General features: G+C 42.9%; 1 protein-coding gene across 1 annotated transcript in view; it reads right to left on the bottom strand.

Moving 5' to 3' along the window:
* Positions 1-313: 313 nt before the first annotated feature.
* The window catches only part of ntrk2a (neurotrophic tyrosine kinase, receptor, type 2a), a 57,914-nt gene continuing 37,183 nt past the window's right edge, over positions 314-21,044 (bottom strand). Inside the window, exons 13-18 of the mRNA XM_021605433.3 lie at positions 18,145-18,330; positions 14,095-14,225; positions 12,496-12,668; positions 10,026-10,272; positions 5,842-6,000; positions 314-2,159 (exon numbers count right to left, since the gene is read on the bottom strand). Of these exons, the coding sequence (XP_021461108.1) occupies positions 1,974-2,159; positions 5,842-6,000; positions 10,026-10,272; positions 12,496-12,668; positions 14,095-14,225; positions 18,145-18,330 (1,082 nt within the window). The 3' untranslated portion in view covers positions 314-1,973. The remainder of the gene's footprint in view (positions 2,160-5,841; positions 6,001-10,025; positions 10,273-12,495; positions 12,669-14,094; positions 14,226-18,144; positions 18,331-21,044) is intronic.

Genomic DNA, 21,044 nt, shown 5'->3' with positions numbered 1-21,044 from the left:
ATGCTGCTTTGTAATGCACAACATCATTGTATGACCAATGTTGAATACCTGTATAGCATTGTTCCATTTGCTCTGGTACAAAAGGACATCCATTGTCTTTGTGGAATGGATGATATTTATTGGACCTACTGTGTGTATCATGTGGCAGGCAGGAAAATTCAACAGTGACTGTGTGTAAGGACTCAGACTGTATGTGGCTGTTTATGTCTAAAATAACACCCTATTCCCTATATAGTGCACTACTTTTGACTAAAGCCCAATATGGGCCCTGGTCAAAAGTAGTGCACTATTATGGATACACATACACACTCAATACTGTCAGCATAATCAATTTAATCACTCACTTTGAATTTGATTCAGACCTCGATTCAGACCAAAGAATTTACAAGAAATACAAAATGGGCATGGTGAACATACAGTAGATATCAAAAATGATAAATAAAACAAAACAAATAGCAATGAGCATATGACCAAACCAATAAAATGCTGTGTGTGTGTGTGTGGGGGGGGGGGGGGGGGGGGGGGTTGAGGAGCCCATAGAAATGCGAGGTGTGTGAAGTAAAGAGCTGTGGGTTCTAAAACCGTCCAGACCGCACTATGATGGATGTTATCTCTCTATTTCCCTGCAGACATTCAGGCCTCGTGCTCTCCCGCTTCACTCTTCTCTATCTCGCTGTCTCTCTCTCCTTCTCCCCACTTCCTCATCTCCTTTCCCTCCCATAAAACAATGTCTTACATGTCTGAGGGGAGACTGTGCTAATGGCCAACATGAGCTCCTTAATGAAATATACATTACACCATTACTGACAAGGGCTGGGGCTGCGTGGCTAAAGCACTGTGGCCAGGACTAAAATAATAAAACATGCACAATTAAATTTCCTTCAGAAGCCTTTTGAGTGTTTATGTAGTAGGGGGTGGAGATGTGTGTGTGTGTGTGTGTCATGATTCTACCACAGTTGACCCAACCACGCCTAAACAGAGATCCTCACCACTAACAATGAAAGGACCATCTCACACAGACCCCGCCCAAACTCTTTTTCTCAGTTAGAACATTTTTAGTGGGGACCCCATTTTTTCATCAGAATTTATGAGGATCCCATTTTTTCCCCCAAGAATTTCTCACAACCCCACCCAAAATTTTATGACACAACCTTAAAATCATAGAATTTTTACATTCACAATTAACATTAAATTCATTGCATTTTCATATCTTACCAAAATGAAAAGAAACAAATAAATAAATATACTGAATAAAATGTTTTTCAAATGATCTTATATTGTCCCATACAATAATCTGTGCTCTTAATTTTTTGGTCCCCCCAACCCCCATTTGTTGCCCTGACTTTGAATACCACTTAGTTATAGCATTTCATTTGTTGTTGTTTGTCAGCATGAGGGGAAATGTCTTATGTCATGCCTTGTTGACATGAGGGGAAATAATAGTCTGGTTGCTTCTATGTCTCCTCAGATGGTGCAATGCATCTCAAGTCTTTTCAGGACATCGCTGGGGTCTGGTAGCTGTATGTCCAGTATGTACAGAGACAAAATCACCCATCTGCAGTGGAGGCACCTCTTCTGGACTCCAGGGGTTTTATTTACAGAAGGATGGAGTTTCCAGAAACCAATTGGACCAAATGGCACCTCCCACTGCCTGCTCGTATATACTATAGTACAGCCCTCTTAGCCATTTACAGTAGACCATTTAGGCGCCGTTAAAAAGCCTTTGAAGAAATGGGAGAAGCCTTCCCACTGCAAACCATTCTTAATGTCTCTTGAGTAGGAAGAAAATAGATGGTGGGTAAAGAGATGCATGACAGAGTAGAAGTAGGAAGAAAGTATGAGAGAGAGGGAAGGGGGGAGGGTAGGGTAGGGCACAAGGGAATAGTTGGGGAATCTTCTGATTGCCTTAAAGAGTTTGATCGTAGCTTCAAACACACACTCAACCATGCGCACACACACACACTCTCTCTCTCTCAGCCAAGGATGTCCAGGTAGACAGGAGAGGCCTTGGCTAGGTTGAGCAGTAAGCTGTGGATATCCTTGATGTGGTGTCTCATGTGGGGTTCCCTCTGCCAGCACCCCAGCATCAGGTCGTACACCTCTTTGGGACAGGTGCGAGGCCGCTGCAGGACACGCCCCTGTGTAATACACTCAATCACCTGTGGGTGTGGGGGAGACACAAGGTTAGGATCACTTTATGTACACTGAACAAAAATATAAATGCAACAATTTATTAGATTTTACTGAGTTACAGTTCATATAAGGAAATCAGTAAATTGAATTAATTAATTAGGCCCTAATCTATGACTGGGAATACAGATATGCATCTGTTGATCACAGACACCTTAAAACAAAAGGTAGGGGCGTGGATCAGAAAACCAGTCAGTATCTGCTGTGACCACCATTTATCTCCTTTGCATAGAGTTGATCAGGCTGGGGAATGTTGTCCCACTCCTCTTCAATGGCTGTGCGAAGCTGCTTGATATTGGCGGGAACTGGAACAAGCTGCCGTACACATCGATCCAGAGCATCCCAAACATGCTCAATGGGTGACGTGTCTGGTGAGTTTGCACGCCATGGAATAACTTTGACATTTTCTGCTTCCAGGAATTGTGTACAGATCCTTGCGACATGTGGCGTGCATTATCATGCTGAAACATGAGGTGATGGCAGCGGATGAATGGCACAACAATGGGCCTCAGGATCTCGTCACGATAATTGCCATTGATAAAATGCAATTGTGTTCATTGTCCGTAGCTTATGCCTGCCCATACCATAACCCCACCGCCACCATGGGGCACTCTGTTCACAATGTTAACATTAGCAAACCGCTCGCCCACACGCCTCCATCTGCTCAGTACAGTTGAAACCGGGATTCATCCGTGAAGAGCATACTTCTCCAGCATGCCAGTGGACATCGAAGGTGAGCATTTGCCCCCTGAAGTCGGTTACAAAGACAAACTGCAGTCAAGTTAAGACCCTGGTGAGGACAACGAGCACGCAGATGAACTTCCCTGAGACGGTATCTGACAGTTTGTGCAGAAAATCTTTGGTTGTGCAAAACCACAGTTTCCTCAGCTGTCTGAGTGGCTGGTCTCAGATGATCCTGCAGGTGAAGAACCCGGGCTGCCGTGACTACACGTGGTCTGCAGTTCTGAGGCCGGTTGGACATACTGCCCAATTCTCTTAAACGACGTTAGAGGCGGCTTATGGTAGAGAAATTAACATTACATTCTCTGGCAACAGCTCTGGTGGACATTTCTTGCAGTCCACATTCCAATTGCATGCTCCCTCAAAACTTGAGACATCTGTGGCATTGTTTTGTGTGACAAAACTGCACATTTTAGAGTGGCATTTTATTGTCCCCAGCACAAGGTGCACCTGCGTAATGATCATGCCGTTTAATCATCTTCTTGATATGCGACACCTGTCGGGTGGATGGATTATCTTGGCAAATGAGAAATGCACTCTAACAGTGATGTGAACAAATTTGTACACAACATTTGTGAGAAATAAGCTTTTTGTGTGTATGGAACATTTCTGGGATCTTTTATTTCAGCTCATGAAACATGGGACCAACACTTTACGTGTTGCGTTTATATTTTTGTTCAGTATAGATCAGTAAGTATCTGATATACAAGCTTTATGGATATACAGTGGGGCAAAAAAGTATTTAGTCAGCCACCAATTGTGCAAGTTCTCCCACTTAAAAAGATGAGAGAGGCCTGTAATTTTCATCATAGGCACACTTCAACTATGACAGACAAAACTAGGAAAAGAAATCCAGAAAATCACATTGTAGGATTTTTAATGAATTTATTTGCAAATTATGGTGGAAAATAAGTATTTGGTCAATAATAAAAGTTTATCTCAATACTTTGTTATATACCCTTTGTTGCAATGATAGAGGTCAAACGTTTTCTGTAAGTCTTCACACACTGCTGGTATTTTGGCTCATTCCTCCATGCAGATCTCCTCGAGAGCAGTGATGTTTTGGGGCTGTTGCTGGGCAACATGGACTTTCAACTCCCTCCAAAGATTTTCTATGAGGTTGAAATCTGGAGACTGGCTAGGCCACTCAAGGACCTTGAAATGCTTCTTACGAAGCCACTCCTTCGTTGCCCGGGCGGTGTGTTTGGGATCATTGTCATGCTGAAAGACCCAGCCACGTTTCATCTTCAATGCCCTTGCTGATGGAAGGAGCTTTTCACTCAAAATCTCACGATACATGGCCCCATTCATTCTTTCCTTTACACGGATCAGTCGTCCTGGTCCCTTTGCAGAAAAACAGCCCCAAAGCATGATGTTTCCACCCCCATGCTTCACAGTAGGTATGGTGTTCTTTGCATGCAACTCAGCATTCTTTGTCCTCCAAACACGACGAGTTGAGTTTTTACCAAAAAGTTATATTTTTGTTTCATCTGACCTAATGACACTCTCCCAATCTTCTTCTGGATCATCCAAATGCTCTCAAGCAAACTTCAGACGGGCCTGGACATGTACTGGCTTAAGCAGGTGGACACGTCTGGCACTGCAGGATTTGAGTCCCTGGCGGCGTAGTGTGTTACTGATGGTAGGCTTTGTTACTTTGGTCCCAGCTCTCTACAGGTCATTCACTAGGTCCCCCCGTGTGGTTCTGGGATTTTTGCTCACCGTTCTTGTGATCATTTTGACCCCACGGGGTGAGATCTTGCGTGGAGCCCCAGATCGAGGGAGATGATCAGTGGTCTTGTATGTCTTCCATTTCCTAATAATTGCTCCCACAGTTGATTTCTTCAAACCAAGCTGCTTACCTATTGCAGATTTCGTCTTCCCAGCCTGGTGCAGGTCTACAATTTTGTTTCTGGTGTCCTTTGACAGCTCTTTGGTCTTGGCCATAGTGGAGTTTGGAGTGTGACTGTTTGAGGTTGTGGACAGGTGTCTTTTATACTGATAACAAGTTCAAACAGGTGCCATTAATACAGGTAACAAGTGGAGGACAGAGGAGCCTCTTAAAGAAGTTACAGGTCTGTGAGAGCCAGAAATCTTGCTTGTTTGTAGGTGACCAAATACTTATTTTCCACCATAATTGGCAAATAAATTCATTAAAAATCCCACAATGTGATTTTCTGGATTTTTTTCTTCTAATTTTGCCTGTCATAGTTGAAGTGTACCTATGATGAAAATTACAGGCCTCTCTCATATTTTTAAGTGGGAGAACTTGCACAATTGGTGGCTGACTAAATACTTTTTTTGCCCCACTGTATCTGATAGACCAGATGGAAGCCTTTCAGATCTATACACGTGCCTTGGGGGTATAAGCTAAGGCTAGGGGTCAATTTGGCTTTGGGGTTAGGGGGTTACAGGCTTTTTTAGGGAAGTAACCAGAGATGGGGTTAGGGGGTTCTGACTAGGTGGAACACAGCTACGACCCTACAGTGTTTTTTTGTTGCAGGTTAGGAGAATTTACGTAGCAGGTTAGAAGAATTAGCGTAGCAGGTTACGAAAAGAGTTAGGGTTAGCTAAAATGTTGTCCTAACCTGCTAAGAAAAGTCACTTCCGGTCGTAGCTGTACTCCATCCAGTCACAACCAGGATAGGGTCAAGGTTGGATGTTAAAAGTACTGTAAAATATAATTGGCCATTCTGTTGGAAAGCTTTGCCAAAGGAATGACTGTGAGGGTAGACTCCAGTTAGCGGTAGCCTGGATGCTAGTCTGTTCTGCTTTCTTGCCACTTCCTCATGGAACTGTTGTAAGGTGGCGGCAAGAGAACAGAAACAGACTGGCACCCAGGCTACGATGGAGGTAGAGTATAGTCAGAGTTGGGGTTAGGGTTGCGGTTAGCTTAGAGGTGAGACTGACCTCGTTGTTGGAGAGCTGGTACCAGGGCTGTTTGCCGTAGGTGAAGATCTCCCAGAGGACCACGCCCAGACTCCACACGTCACTCTCCGTGGTGAACTTCCTGTACATGATGCTCTCTGGAGGCATCCAGCGGATGGGCAGCATGGTGTGACCCCCCACCTACATTAACACAAACACAGTCAGCCTGGACGCTTTATTTGAACGGTACAGAAATGACAATATATTTTCAGTGAAACTACTTGGTAAAATGGTCATAAAACATAAATGACCTTCAAATTACTTTTTATTTCTTTGCAATTTATTAAATCAAGCGCAACTATGCATCCTTTGGTAGCTAGTCACCAGTTGTGTTGCATTCGTTGAGGTAAGAATGCAACTCTAACCCCAACCCATTGGTATCTCAATCCCATACTTTTCAATCACAAATTAGGTCAATAAATGCCAGTTGAAACCAGGGGTTGGAACTGGTTCAGAACCAAAAATCGTAAAAGAACAACATTTTGAGGAACAGAATAAGAAATGTGAACAAAAGTGACCGTTATTTTTAAAAGCATGGGAACTGGTTAATAACGTTCTTTTACATTCCGGGCATTTTTTCCAGTCCCACAATAAAACGCAACAAAGTGCCTATGCAAAGCCCTTGCCAGCGTGTGTCCAGGCTACCTGCCCCTCCCCCCACGAAACAGGCTACTGTACCCTATTGACGTTACAAGCAGGATTCAGCAATTAGGGAGTGCGATTTTTAATTAGAGAAGAATGGATTCACTTTTTCAATGCTAGTTAAGGATACTATATTTATCACTTTTCACACTGGACGAGATATGTTTTTTATTTGAATTCTGGTGCCGCTCTGCACACACAAGCTTGGGTCCACAGTTAAGACAACTCTCGGAAGATCCTATATAGAAGCCGCTCCTCCATAGGTATAATTCTGTGGGACTAATTCAGATAATGCATGTCATAACAAGATGCCCAGTGCTTCAAGCCAAGCCTTCTCCTCCACGCTCTCTCGCTCTTCCCACACACAAAATGTCAGTCACATCTCGTGCCCTACACTTGTCTGTCCAATGCATGTAGACTAAACAACTATAGCTTGCCCACTACATAGCAAGCTTAAGCTGCTCTATCCTCACTGATTGGTGAAGTAATTTAATGTTGAGCTAAATAAAGAAAAATACATATCTCAGAGATTTAGAAAGGAATGACATAAACCGTTACATTTTGGGGGTTTGAATCAGTTCAATATTGTATTTTTCTGGTCGGAACAGTAGAACGGAACAACAAAAATAGAATGGTTCTGTTCAGAACAAAATTATTGGAAAATCATTTTGGTTCCAACCCTGGTTGAAACAGTACTCTAAAATAAAGTGCAAATAAAAGAAACATAAAAGAAACGCAGTTATTCAAAACTGCAAATGGTAAAATAATAGGGTACATTGTTTTTCCAACTGTTGTGTCTAACACACAGACAAATATAGTTATGAGCACTAAAAGGTTATGCTCAGTTTTTCAAAATGCCTTGCTGCAGCAAGGTACATAGGTAATGTGACAAACAAGCAATCATCTAACAATAACCCATGCAATAAAATACATGTCTGAAATATGTCCCTGACCCTTACCATCCCAGACACTGCGCAAGACAGGAAGTTGTGACTGGCCACTGCTGTCTGTCGCCCACTCAGCCCTGAATGGTCTTTTCCTTTACTTTACTAGTCCATTAAAGCCAAGAGATAGTCATCACCGGTGTGTGTTTTTCTGTGAAAACCAATCTAGCTCTAGTCCGCCTTCTCAAAGGCTCTTTCCTCCTCCTCAACACATAACTCACTTTAAGTGTTTTCACATAACTAAAACCCCACTTGAGTTTCCAAGGAGAGATACTGTGTGTGTATGTTTGTTGCGATAAATTCACGGTCAAGTGGGGTTGAGGCCAACATCCAGTGAGTGTCTCATTTAGTTAGTGTGGTTTAGTTTGAAATATTAATGCTGCTTTCCTGATCTTAGTGTCTCCACTTTTTGTGTTAGTGTGTATGCTTGTTGCTTGTGTTTGTATGTGCTTGCTTGTGTATATGGCTCTGTGTGTATGCACATGTTTGATTGTGTGTGTGTGTGTGCTTGTTTGTGTTTCTCTGTGTGTGCATGTGTGTGTTTTGTGCATTTGTGTGTTACTTTGTGAGGTAGAAAAGCCCCTGATTAATTGTTCTTAACATCCTGAGTTCATCAAATATTAAGAGAAGCAGTTTTACTAGCCTGTTCAGAGGGCCCAATGGTTTTTAGAGCTCAATAGAGCTCTCTCTCCAGCCGGGTCGAGGCAGATCCACTTCAGTATTCTTAGGGGCAACATGAGCGCCTATTAACAATATCATCTAGTAGGCTCTCGGCTTGCTAGGGCGTTGTGGATGGGGATAGAGGAAGGGCTTAAAATGCGAGCTATGGCTACGAGGACTGCGAGTTCAATCTGAGCTACAGCTCCGAGGATCGTGGGTTCAATCCCCGTGCTAGGCACTCGTTTTTTCCCTTCCATTTGAACCCTATCCCAAACCTTAACCCTTACCTTAATCAGTTGGAATTAATGCCTAAACTTAACCGCCGAGTCTTGACAGAAATATGTTGAATATTGAAGTCAGACCATGAGATCTTATTGCTCTCAGAATTATTAATGAATATTTATAACTAACCCACTGCTTGTCTGTGCCAGAAAACCTCAAAGAAGAAGAAAACAAGGAATTGTGAATTTAGAGTTTAGAGGCTGCGGTATCCATGGCAACCAGGCGGGTTTGAAAGAGAGCTTTTGGGATGCTTTAGACTGGCTGCATGGGAGGGGCTTCACTAGGAGACTACTCCTCCTCCTTGTTCCAGTAGACTGAACTGAATTGCCCTGTGTTTCTATGGAGATGGTAATTCTACTGGGAATTACTGTGTTTTTTATACCCAGGAGTGGGTGCAATGAAGCCCTGTCTGTCGGTCTGTAATTAAAGAGCATACAGGTTTGTGTATTCATGTGGATTAAAGAGAAATTATAAAAGAGGCTGCTCTTGGGTTGATGGGTGGGTGGGTTGGTTGGTTGGTTGGCTTTCGCAGCTGTCCATCAAAGCCCTGGGAGGGTGCAATGTGACATCACTGGGCACTATAGTGAATAGGATACCATTTCAGATGCAGCCACTGTCAGGCATAATCTCTAGACAGGAAGCAACTTGGGCTGGTCTACCTTTTGATCCCTCCTATTACATCCTTGTTCATCATTCTTTCACCCAACTGTTGGGGGAAAGCAGCTTTCAGTCTCTTTCTCTGCATATCTCTATCATTGGCTCCTCTCTCTTTTCTCATGTCTTTCTCTCCACACTCAGTCCCTTCTCTCCACTCTGAAGCCCTCCTTCTCTTCTGTTTTCTCCCATACCCCTCCTCTTGCATCTTTATTTGTGTTGATTTATTTCACTTGCCCCAACCCTCCCCCTTATCTCTCTCTCGCTCTTGCTCTCTCTCTCTCTTTGTAGTAGTGGAGCTGCATACTAATATAAGTTATTTAATTACTTTTTTCATAGGGACTGTCTGATATAACTTATGCTCTGTGCTGCCTTTGCCCGTTGCTATGGCAACTCCTCCAGTGGTTAACTTTACTGAGAGGGTGTGTATGTGTGGGTGTGTATATGGGGAGGTGGATAGCAGTTGTATGTTGTCACACACACTAATAGTGAAATCAAAGAGAGGGGGAGGCAGGGAAGCAGGTGGAGAATGTGTGGAAGAGACAGGGTCTGTTACATCTATACACTGACATCTACTTATAAGGCCTCTGCAGTGTTTCTCAACCTCCCGTTCGGGACAGTCCATAAAGAATGTTGCCGCTGACCGACCAATCAATCAGTTAGTTAAATACTTGGTTGGTTAGTTAGCTGGTACCAATACTATTTGTTATTGAATCAGTTCTGAGACGTAGGCAGACTATATAGCCTGCTGGTCCAGTGGAACATAGAACGTTGAGAAACACTGCTCTATGCAGCTTTAATCTTCTAGATTTTTAAATTTTTTATTTATTTAACCATTATTTAACTAGGCAAGTCAGTTAAGAACAAATTTTTAAACATACCAGGCCCAGGGCCTACTGATTGATTCATGCCCATGCAGGGAGAGAGAGAGGCCCATGCAAAGGGAAGTAGTAGGGAGCCAAGAAAAAAGAGGGCGACACATACACTTACCCTGTAGTAGTCCGTGCTGTACACATCTCGGGACATGCCGAAGTCACCGATCTTCACCAGCAGGTTCTCTCCCACCAGACAGTTACGTGTGGCCAGGTCTCGGTGGACAAAGTGCTGGGAGGCCAGGTAGACCATGCCTGCAGCAATCTGCTGGGCGATGTGCAGCATCTGGGACTGGGTCAACACCACGGGCCTATTGGTCGGACCGTCACCCATCATCACGGAGTCGGGACCGTGAGCCCTACGGAATGAGAGGAATTCCATTGAAATTCCGAATCACAACCTGAAAGGTGACATTCATTTTCAACTTTATTTATAAATGTTTTACTTCTTGCATTGGGAGTTTTAACTCACTTCCTGTAATGCCTTCATTGAAATAGATCATGACTAACATCAGTCAATAGAGATTTAGTGGGATTTTATGCAGTGGTGGTGGGTGGGGGGATTCCGACCCGAGTTAAAGCTGCAATATCTAACTTTTTGGGCGACTCGGCCACATTTACATAGAAATGTGAGTTACAGATCTGTCATTCTCATTGAAAGCAGGTCTAAGAAGCGGTATATCTGTTCTATGTGTGTTATTTCTATGCTTCCCGTTCTTAAGTTTATTTTTTTCCATCTTGTACTTTAGGTTTGGTACACCAGCTTCAAACAGCTAAAAATACCATATTTTTGGTTACGTAAAATATATTTCACAGCAGTTTAGATGGTACAATGATTCTCTACACTATAAACTGAAAAGAGACGAACTGTTCGAATTTTATCAACCAGGAAATGACGGTGCGATTTCTGCATAGTGCATCTTTAAACTCGCGGAAATGGAACGTCATTCTATTTTCTGCACTTACACGTATTCGGACCTTTAACTTAAGCATTAGAATAGTATGCCATTAACCCGCTATTCGTTGGGGTTGGAGATCAAAGAAATGAATCCGTGGTGGAGGTGTGTATACAGATACGCCGTATTCTGACTTTGACTTAATTCCCTCATAATTCCACCACCTTTATGCAAGAGGAATCCATGAATAAGGTCTAGTGAACTTCCCGGTTCCAAATGGAAAAAGCTACTTACTTTTTTATAATATAAATTAAAGCATTCTCCATGCTCTGTCATTTATAAATTGATAAGAACTATTGATGAGAGCTAGGTAAATTAGTCATCCGTTTGGAGAAGGGGATTGAAAATACACATAGCAAATTGTTTTAGATTATTTTTCCTTATGATCCCAGAAGACGAATGTGAAACCAGTTATATGGAAGCAAACTGAAAATCATATCAAAATGACATGTATTGCGGCCCATTTTCCACAGTTAAGTAGGGTATAAATAGCTGTACCGTTATTCAGAATTTGTATTGCATGCCCTCATAATCTGTGTGGATGAAATTTGGAGACCCAAGCTATAGACTTCTTTAGGGCCAAGCCTGCCAAATTGATGTATGCAGTTTATAATGTTTTAATTATATGCCTGGGCTTTTCTCCATTTTATTTTACAATTTGTATCATGTTAAATATTAGCCACTATTGGAGGCCACCATCAGTAATACCCAAAAACATTTGTAATGGTCAATTTAGTTTCCTTTTGCATCATTCAATTAAGTTGACCTTTCTTTCCTCTGTCATGTCCATGTAGTTGTTCCTGAGGATTGCTAGCATTAGTGGATTCTATTAGGCTAACGTTGTGCAATAATTTGGGACATGTAGCCTATTTGAATCATTATGGAACTCAAACCACACCTAGCAGGTTAAACCTGGAGCCTGGCACATGGTTCACGATGACTGAATCGTTGCCATACAGTTCCATGATTAGGGTAGATTTCTAGGACTATTGTTCAACACCTATTGTACACTTTTTTCTACCTTCAAATATTTCATGGATTCAACTTGAATATGACAACCTTCAAGATGAATCAAGCCACTGTATTTTGGATTCATCAATATATATTGTGCATGAATACTTCAAAAGAAAATGTCATACATTCTTTCCTGTCCCCAAAATGTGCCTAAATAATCTACAAGATCAGAGTAATTTAAAATCTACCAGTTGGTGCTGAAATTGAGACGAGTATGCATATATTTAGATGGCTTTTTTTCATTGATCCCTGTATTCTGAACCAGTTCTCTTTATGTATTTTTGTGAGTCTGTCGATAAAATTCTAATTAAGGATACATCTTATTTAAAGGGATGCCTTAAGATAAATGTACTGAAAACCCAATTGAATTAAAACTCCAGGAGAAAATATGTTGTCCAGCAAGTGGGAGGGTTTTCAGCAGTTTAATTAAGTATATTCAGTGAGTGCAAGGGAACCAGACTTGCCTTACACACCTGCTTAAGGCAAGTCTGAATACCACCTACTGAGAAGTGTGTAGGAAAGGAGTGTGTAGGAAAGGAGTCTATAGGAAAGGAATAAATTGTCTAAGTCTGAATCGGGCCTTAATATGAACGTGCCCACAGAATGGTTTACCTGAGGAACTTGTTGAGGTCCCCGTGCTTCATATACTCAAAAACCATGATGAGGGGGTCGCTCTCCACACACACACCGTAGAACGTGACAATGTGCTGGTGCTGCAGGTTGGTCAGCAACTCGGCCTCCCGGTGGAAGTCCTTCCTTGCATTCTCACTAGCCTCTTTCAGGGTCTGAACACACAAACACACACAGGTTACTATCCAATTTTTACTCAAAATGTAGTTTGTTAGACACCGAAAACATCATACTTAAACATTTTGCACACTGTGCACGGAGACTACTTACTGGGAATATTCTGCCACAAGATGTTTTTGGCTCAAATCCACCAAGTACAGACATAAGTAACTCTTAAAGTAAAAGTGAGTTATAGGAACTTAACCATAGCCCACAATTGTATCTTGTTGGTAATGACCAAGCAGAGATGTTGTATACTTCTGTATAGTAAGTTCAGTGTTATTTACAGAAGTAGTGTGGTTGGTTTTCGTGTTCTGATCTTTGCATTAGTGATCGTAAATCATGAAATCTGTCATAGCGATTTAAGTGCAGAGGCGAGAGAGAGTGTTTCAGGAAATGTAATAGGAACAGGAGAGAGCTAAGGAAGCCAAAGGATGACCCTCTGTTCTGACCCCCAGCTAGAACGCTGAGATGGCAGAAAAAGAGATTCCTCCACCCCCATCTTCAACCAATTAGATTTCAGGAAACAGAACTCATCAATTTGATCAGAACAGAACTGGAAGTGGATGAGTTTCCTAAAAGCCTCAGAACTAACATGGTACCTTCTTTCTCTTAACAACCCAGACCCACGCCACTATGAGAACATTAAAGTGCTTAGACAAATTCTGAAGTTCATTCACAACTAGAAGATTGACCACTAAACATTGATTTGGCATTGTTACTTTCTCGCGGCTGGGTTGTCCAGAGGAGTAAAAGTGCCTAATTAGCTACAAAGATTTCAGGAAAGTCACTCCTGAATGCGAGTTACCTATGACGCTGTATGACTGCCGGGACGTTGGAGAATTAAATCGCCTGTGTGACTGCTAGCATCCTTGCATGACTGCCAACGCCTTAGCTATTGTTACTACTGTTCCGTATCGTGATCGATGACTCCCTTGTGAGTTTGACCATAAACATGGAAGCTTAGCCTATATGGCTGCATGCTTGTGCATGCCTGTCCAATGTTTGCATGTAAAACCACTACCATTAGTGGATATGACTATGTTAGACCGTAGAAGCGGCAACTCGGAAAGTGAAAAGTCACATCTATCACCTTCAATGGCAGGTTTCTAGTAGATACAGGACATACTGCCCTGCCACTCAAGCCCCACTTCACACTTAGAATGCGGTGGGACACAGGAAGGAAAGACAGGAAGTCATGAGGAGGGGGTTCTCTCCCATGCCATGTTTTTTTAATTAAAACTCTCCTATAAGATCTAATTTCACCACATACTTTGAATGCTGGAATTCTTGATGGAAGCAGGCCATTGGCCAATTTTCCTACAGGAGTATCTAGGGGGTAGGGTTTGGGGGTCCATTTGGAAATTGGCCAAAAGATTTAGCCTACAGTGGGTTGTGATAGACTGGAAAGAGCAGCGTTACCTTGACGGCTACCAGGATCTTTTCGAGCTCAGGAGACAGGTTATAGCACTCAGCCAGGAAAACCTTCCCAAATGCCCCCTCTCCCAACTCCCTCTTCAGCACTATGTTGTGTCTCTTGATGTGCTGGACAACTGCAACACAAAGAGAACCTAGTTATTACATATATCAGTGTGACTTCTGAATATGAATGCCGTAATCAGTATATATCTGAGATGAGAAGAGATGATGATATATGGTTGGATTAGGGGACTGGGAGCCGTCATTGGTTGTACCGAATTATCTATCTACTATTTTGTTGTCTTGATATTGATCGTGATGAGCTGTATTGTCTGATCACTGTTTTCAAAAGTAAAAGTTGCACAATTAGTTGTGCATTGCGTCTTTTTATTGTGATTATAGTAACATCATGTCAGCTCCGTTTCTCAGCATAATAGCTATCATGTGGGAATCGTCAGAAATAGATGTTTGAACATCTATTTGAAATTGCGATTTTTGACTGAACAAACGCTGAAATCTGGCTGGTGTTGATACAGTAGCGGGATTTTCCCAGAGCTGCACCCACTTAACTCTCTATAGCACAAGGACAGTGGAGAACACCAAAACATATTCATCAGCAGGTTACCGTCTTCAGAGAGAAACAGGACACAAAACGTCAAGATTTATTTCTGATCTGATTAAGAAATGCATTTGAAGGAAAGCTCACCACTCAGTCTATTGCATTGCAGAGGGCTAGACTTTGAAGCTGTATCGAGCTGCACTAACTTACTGAGAACCATATCCCAATATAAAAGAGATAGGTAGAGAGAGAGCGTAGGCCATTAGGCCAGAATGTACAGACTCAAGACCTGAGCACAGCTTTGTTTGTGTGTGTTCGTGTGTGTGCATGTGCCTGTGTGTGTGCGTGTGTACGGGTGAGCTTGTGTGTGTTAATGATGACATCACACCTGTCATAACCACAGCTCAGGGAATTATGTAAGTACCCACAGTTCCCTAAACATCTACCCAAAAAAGCCACAACTCACTACCACTGCTTACTAACTCTCTTCTTTATGCACACATATTAATATCTATCATATAGCTCTGTTACTCAAACACGTTCTACTCACAACTCAACTATTTCCATCATTACAGTCATTACAACCATACAACTCAACCATTCCTGCCAATTCATGTACAGTAAATGTACATTTCCACAACCAAACGCCACACATTTACTACACGTATCATTCTCAGTAAGTTCAAATCAAACTTTATTTGTCACGTGCCGAATACAACAAGTGTAGACCTTACGGTGAAATGCTTACTTACAAGCCCTTAACCAACAGTGCAGTTCAAGAAGAGTTAAGAAAATATTGACCAAAAGTGAATATATGTCAAGAAGAGACAAAACCACACCCCTTCCCCTGTCTATCATTCTCCTTAGAGTTTTTGCTAATTAGTTGTGGCTTTTCCAAAGCCTCACTTCGGGACGGTGGTGTAGGGGTTGGCTTTAGACTTTAGTCACTGTTTTCTGATGTCATTGGTGAATGGGAGACATACCACAGGAGAAGAGTAAACAACTTGATGAAAATACATTTGTAAATCACAATTTCCAGTACAATGCTAATAAGCCTTCTAAACCCAGAGACCAGGATGGAGATTAAAATGGATTAAATAAATGTTTTCCTCAGAGGTCTACACACAATACCCCATTATGACAAATTGGAAACAGGTTTTTAGAAATGTTTGCAAATGTATAAAAAAAAAATGAAAATACCTTATCAACATAAGTATTCAGACCCTTTGCTATGAGCCACGAAATTAAGCTCAGGTGCATCCTGTTTCCATTGATCATCCTTGAGGTGTTTCTACAACTTAATTGGAGTCCACCTGTGGTGAATTCAATTGATTGGACATGATTTGGAAAGGCACACAACTGTCTATACAAGGTCCCACAGTTGACAGTGCATGTCACAGCAAAAACCAAGCCATGAGGTCGAAGGAATTGTCCGTAGAGCTCCGAGACAGGATTGTGTCGAGGCACAGATCTGGGGATGGGTAGCAAAAAAAATGTTCAGCATTGAAGGTCCCCAAGAACACAGTGGCCTCCATCATTCTTAAATGGAAGAGGTTTGGAACCACCAAAACTCTTCCCAGAGCAGGCTGCCCGGCCAAACTGAGAAATCGGGGGAGAAGGGCCTTGGTCAGGGAGGTGACCAAGAACCCAAAGGTCACTCTGACAGAGCTCTATAGTTCCTCTGTGAAGATGGGAGAACCTTCCAGAAGGACAACCATCTCTGCAGCACTCCACCAATCAGGTCTTTATGGTAGAGTGGCCAGACGGAAGCCACTCCTCAGTAAAAGGCACATGACAGCCCGCTTGGAGGACTCTCAGACCATAAGAAACAAGATTCTCTGGTCTGATGAAACCATGATCGAACTCTTTGGCCTGAATGCCAAGCGTCACATCTGGAGGAAACCTGGCACCATCCCTACGGTGAAGCTCGGCTGTGGCAGCATCATGCTGTGGGGATGTTTTTCAGTGGCAGGGACTGCGAGACTAGTTAGGTTCTAGGGAAAGATGAACGGTGCAAAGTACAAAGAGATCCTTGATGAAAACCTGCTCCATTGAGCTCAGGACCTGGGGTGAAGGTTCACCTTCCGACATGACAATGACTCTAAGCACACAGCCAAGACAACACAGGAGTGGCTTTGGGACAAGTCTCTGAATGTTCTTGAGTGGACCAGCCAGAGACTGGACTTGAACCCGATCGAACACCTCTGGAGAGACCTGGAAATAGCTGTGCAGCAACGCTCCCCATCCAACCTGACAGAGCTTGAGAGGATCTGCAGAGAAGAATGGGAGGAACTCCCCAAATACAGTTGTGCCAAGCTTGTAGCGTCATACCCAAGAAGACTCGAGGCTGTAATCGCTGCCAAAGGTGCTTCAAGAAAGTACTGAGTAAAGGGTCTAAAACCCTATTTTTGCTTTGCCATTATGGGGTATTGTGTGTAGATTGATGAGGGGGAAAAAACTATTTAATCAATTTTAGAATAAGGCTGTAACAAAATGTGGAAAAAGTCAAGGGGTCTGAATACTTTCCGAATGCAGTGTGTGTGTGTGTGTGTGTGTGTGTGTGTGTGTGTGTGTGTGTGTGTGTGTGTGTGTGTGTGTGTGTGTGTGTGTGTGTGTGTGTGTGTGCGTGCGCGCGTGCGTGCGTGCGTGTGTGTGTGTGTATCTCTTGTTCTTAATGAGTTTTGTCCACTCTGATGGAGTGCACAAATTAATGGAGGCTATTGATCTGTTTCTAAGATATTAGAGTCACACCCACTCTCCTGACATAATACCTTACCTACATCGTTTCTCTCTTTTTCATCAAACTGAATACGACATTTACACACACAGACACACCACAAACACACAGACACACACACAGCTGTACAGTAGTGACTGACATTTTATGTTTTTCTGAGGCTCATAAATCTCTTTTGGGGATTTGCTGAGGACACAAGTCAGACCACAGCTCTCTCAGCATTGGCCCAGACAGGTAAAGACAGTGGAGACACACACTGTGTATAACACAGACCTACACAGAGACACAGTCCTATTGTAGATGCCTCCGTACATCATCTGCTCAGGAACTTGTGTCCTCTTTAAGAAGCATGACCTCTAATTTGATGGATTAGATAGATCCAACTACACAGCTAACAAGTGTGATTGACACACACACACACACACACTGTCTGTCCCACTCAACACATTTTATCAGCAGCTCCAGTGCCATTTCCATAGCAGCGGAGAGAGTGTTGCTAAGGCAACCCACACATACGTACATTCTGGTGTGGGTTCTTAGATGGCGTCTATGTGTCGGTGCAACAGATTCATGGTGACGTCAGCACTCAGATCCTTTGAGATCTCCTAGTCTGCAGGCTATTCTTCTTTGCTACAGTCTAGTAGGCTATATCTTGTTTCCCATTAAAAGGAACTGGTGTTAATGAAAGCCATTTGTATGTGTGTCTTGTGAGTGTATACACACGTGTGTGTGTAAGCCATGGTCTTATTGTACTCACAGGTGTCTGATTTGAGCATGCTGTTGCTGCGGAAGTACTGAGGGTTCTCGATAACGGGGATCTTGGTCATGCCGATGATGACTGCGTCTAGGCCCATCTCAGAGGAGGACGGAGTGTTACTGCCATTGGACACGTGGTGGAGAGGAGAAGCCGAGTCGTCATCATTACTGATCACCGATGACGCACCTGAGAGAGAGGAGAGAGCGAGAGGAGAGACAGAGGAGAGAGAGAGGAGAGTGGAATTAAAAGGAAGAGGAAGAGAGAAAAAAAGAAATGAGAACAGAAGAGATGAGAACGGAATAGAAGAGATGAGAACGGAAGAGAAGAGATGAGAACAGATGAGAAGGGGAGAAGAGATGAGAACAGAAGAGATGAGAACAGAAGAGATTAGATGAGAACAGAAGAGGAGAGATGAGAACAGAAGAGGAGAGATGAGAACAGAAGAGATGAGATGAGAACAGAAGAGGAGAGATGAGAACAGAAGAGAAGGGGAAAAGAGATAAGAATCGAAGAGAATGGGAGAAGAGATGAGAAAATAATGGGATAAGAGATGAGAACAGAAGAGAAATGGGAAAGAGATGAGAACAGAAGAGAAGAGATGAGAACAGAAGAGAAGAGAAAAGATGAGAGGAGATGAGCAAAGTGGTGTTTGAGGAAAATTAAAGTGGAAGAATGACATTTTAAAAAATGGAAGAGGAGGCATGTTTTTGTTTTTACAAAAAGTATGAGGCTCAATTCCATACCAATCACCACATCCTTCCTTGTTCATGAGTTTCTGAGATATGAGGTGTCACTGATCACATTATCATCATGATATTATTAACCTCCCTAACCTAAGACACTATATCCGTCCGTAGATGTGCATGTCAAAACCCATATCCAAAGTACGTAATATAACTGCATTTTATATGCAATGTTACCACAAGTAATACTCAAATATTGTTAAATACAGTATGTTTGAGTACATTTTTGTTAATGTCAAGGATTGCCTCTTTCTCATCTGTCCCACGAACAGAAATGTGGCCTTTAAACTGGTGGAAGATAGGAAACAAACTCTCCAAAATGCCATTCAATTGTCTCCCCTCAGGGCTAATGAATGTACAATAGTAGTTTAGGTCATGATGAGAAAGAATGTGTTGATACAGTACTTTGTGAATACGGAGAGAATGACGTATCATTTATCTGTGGACCCAATTTGGTTTCTTCTCTGGTTTACAGTTCTATCCCAAAATAAACAATTCATATTTTATTCTCATACACACAGTCTCAATATCTAAACACACACACCACAGTGTTGTTTTGGCGCAGTAGAGGACTAGCAGTTGTGCATTCCTAAGCAGGAGGAGGCAACGGAACAGGACAGAGAAACAAAGAGGGATTGTCTCTCAGTAGGCTTATAAGATTGTGTGTGTGCGTGCGTATGTGACAGTGTGGGTGGATGCTGCCATTTATGCACACTGATCACCAGATTGTGGTGAAACATGAATAATGGGGTCAAAGCACATCTGTCCAAACTAGCTCCCATGACCTCTACTCTCTGTGACCTCCAGCATTGTGTTGAAAGGAAGCAACACAATCCCTGACAAATGACTGCAAGACTCATGAAAAGTATTGTTGTGACCCTTACCAAGGTAGGATAGTTAAAATCTCCCCCAAGAGGGTTAACCCTAGTGGAGCAATGGTTGGCAGGTTAACGATTGGAATAATTACCTAGTGGTATGATTGGCCTTATTTCTTGTTGTCTAGGGCCTGGAGTGTTTTCCTCACCAGGAAAACCTCTATGGGGGTCCTAGTTCATGACAAACGGTGAGGTTTGCCTCCTGGCGGTTTGATAATCCATCTAAACTTTACAATCTCAAAACATCGGACCTCTTTTCGTCCAGTCCTGCTCTGCTTTCCTCTGTGGTGGCTACCGTCCGTGGAGTTTCAAGCGGTGCACTGACGGTAGAGCTTTACAGGGGAGCGCTTTGATTCTCCACCGATAATGTGTTGAGTGGTTTCACCACAAACAGGCTTCTCTCTCCCCTGTGGGTGCTCAAATTATGTGCCACCATTACGCCTCCTCCACCTCCTCTGGAAGAACCATTACGCAGCCGCATTGTGCAGTAGTGGCGTCACTGCAATGCATTGTGGATACCAGAGAGGCATCCATCTTGGATCTGACTGGAGACATATGTATGGATTTTCTCTAACTGAGAGCAGTGATCCTGCAAGAATGGCTGGTGTAATCAGGTTGACCCGCAGTGTAGACAGCCTGGTAGACAACAGACAGTTAGGTGATGTACTGTATATGACTTGTATATGATTTATTTCACACACACCACATCCTAAGCAGGTTATTGCTGTAAGCGTGTGTGTCGGGGGGACTCATCATTAGTGGTGAGGTCTAGGGCCAGATCGTTATAAACCCTATTTAGCCTGTAGGAGGGAAGGGGAGGGGTGGGGGGCACAGAACAGGTCGGTGGGCCACGGGGGTCATAAGTGGGGTCAGGTCCTGACCTAACACACTTTAACAGACAGAGCTGCTCTAATGCAGGGGTGGGCTGGGGGGCGGAGACTGTTACTATATTGATCTCCTCTGGCTCGCTAAGCGCTCCTTAAGACAGACTGACTGACAGACGGACGGACGGATGGACGGACATTTATTGGATATGGAATTAGAGGGCTGCTGGGGTTATGGACATATGGAGTGTATTAAACGGCTTAAAAGGACATCGTGCCTGTCAGTGTCATTAAAACGAGGTGATGATCTCTTAAAACACGGTGAGGAAATCAAATAACATTTTATGTGCCAAATACAAGGGGTGTAGACTTGACCGTGAAACGCTTGCTTACGAGCCCTTCCCAACGAAAAATGATTTACACAATAGAGGAATAAAATGCAAGAATGGAGCTATATA

The sequence above is a fragment of the Oncorhynchus mykiss genome, chromosome 6 (assembly GCF_057628025.1).
Source record: "Oncorhynchus mykiss isolate SJ-2025 chromosome 6, ASM5762802v1, whole genome shotgun sequence".
NCBI classification, from domain to species: Eukaryota; Metazoa; Chordata; class Actinopteri; order Salmoniformes; family Salmonidae; genus Oncorhynchus; species Oncorhynchus mykiss.
The sequence above is the reverse complement of the archived record's forward strand: the minus strand, read 5'-3'. Positions and strand labels throughout refer to the sequence as shown.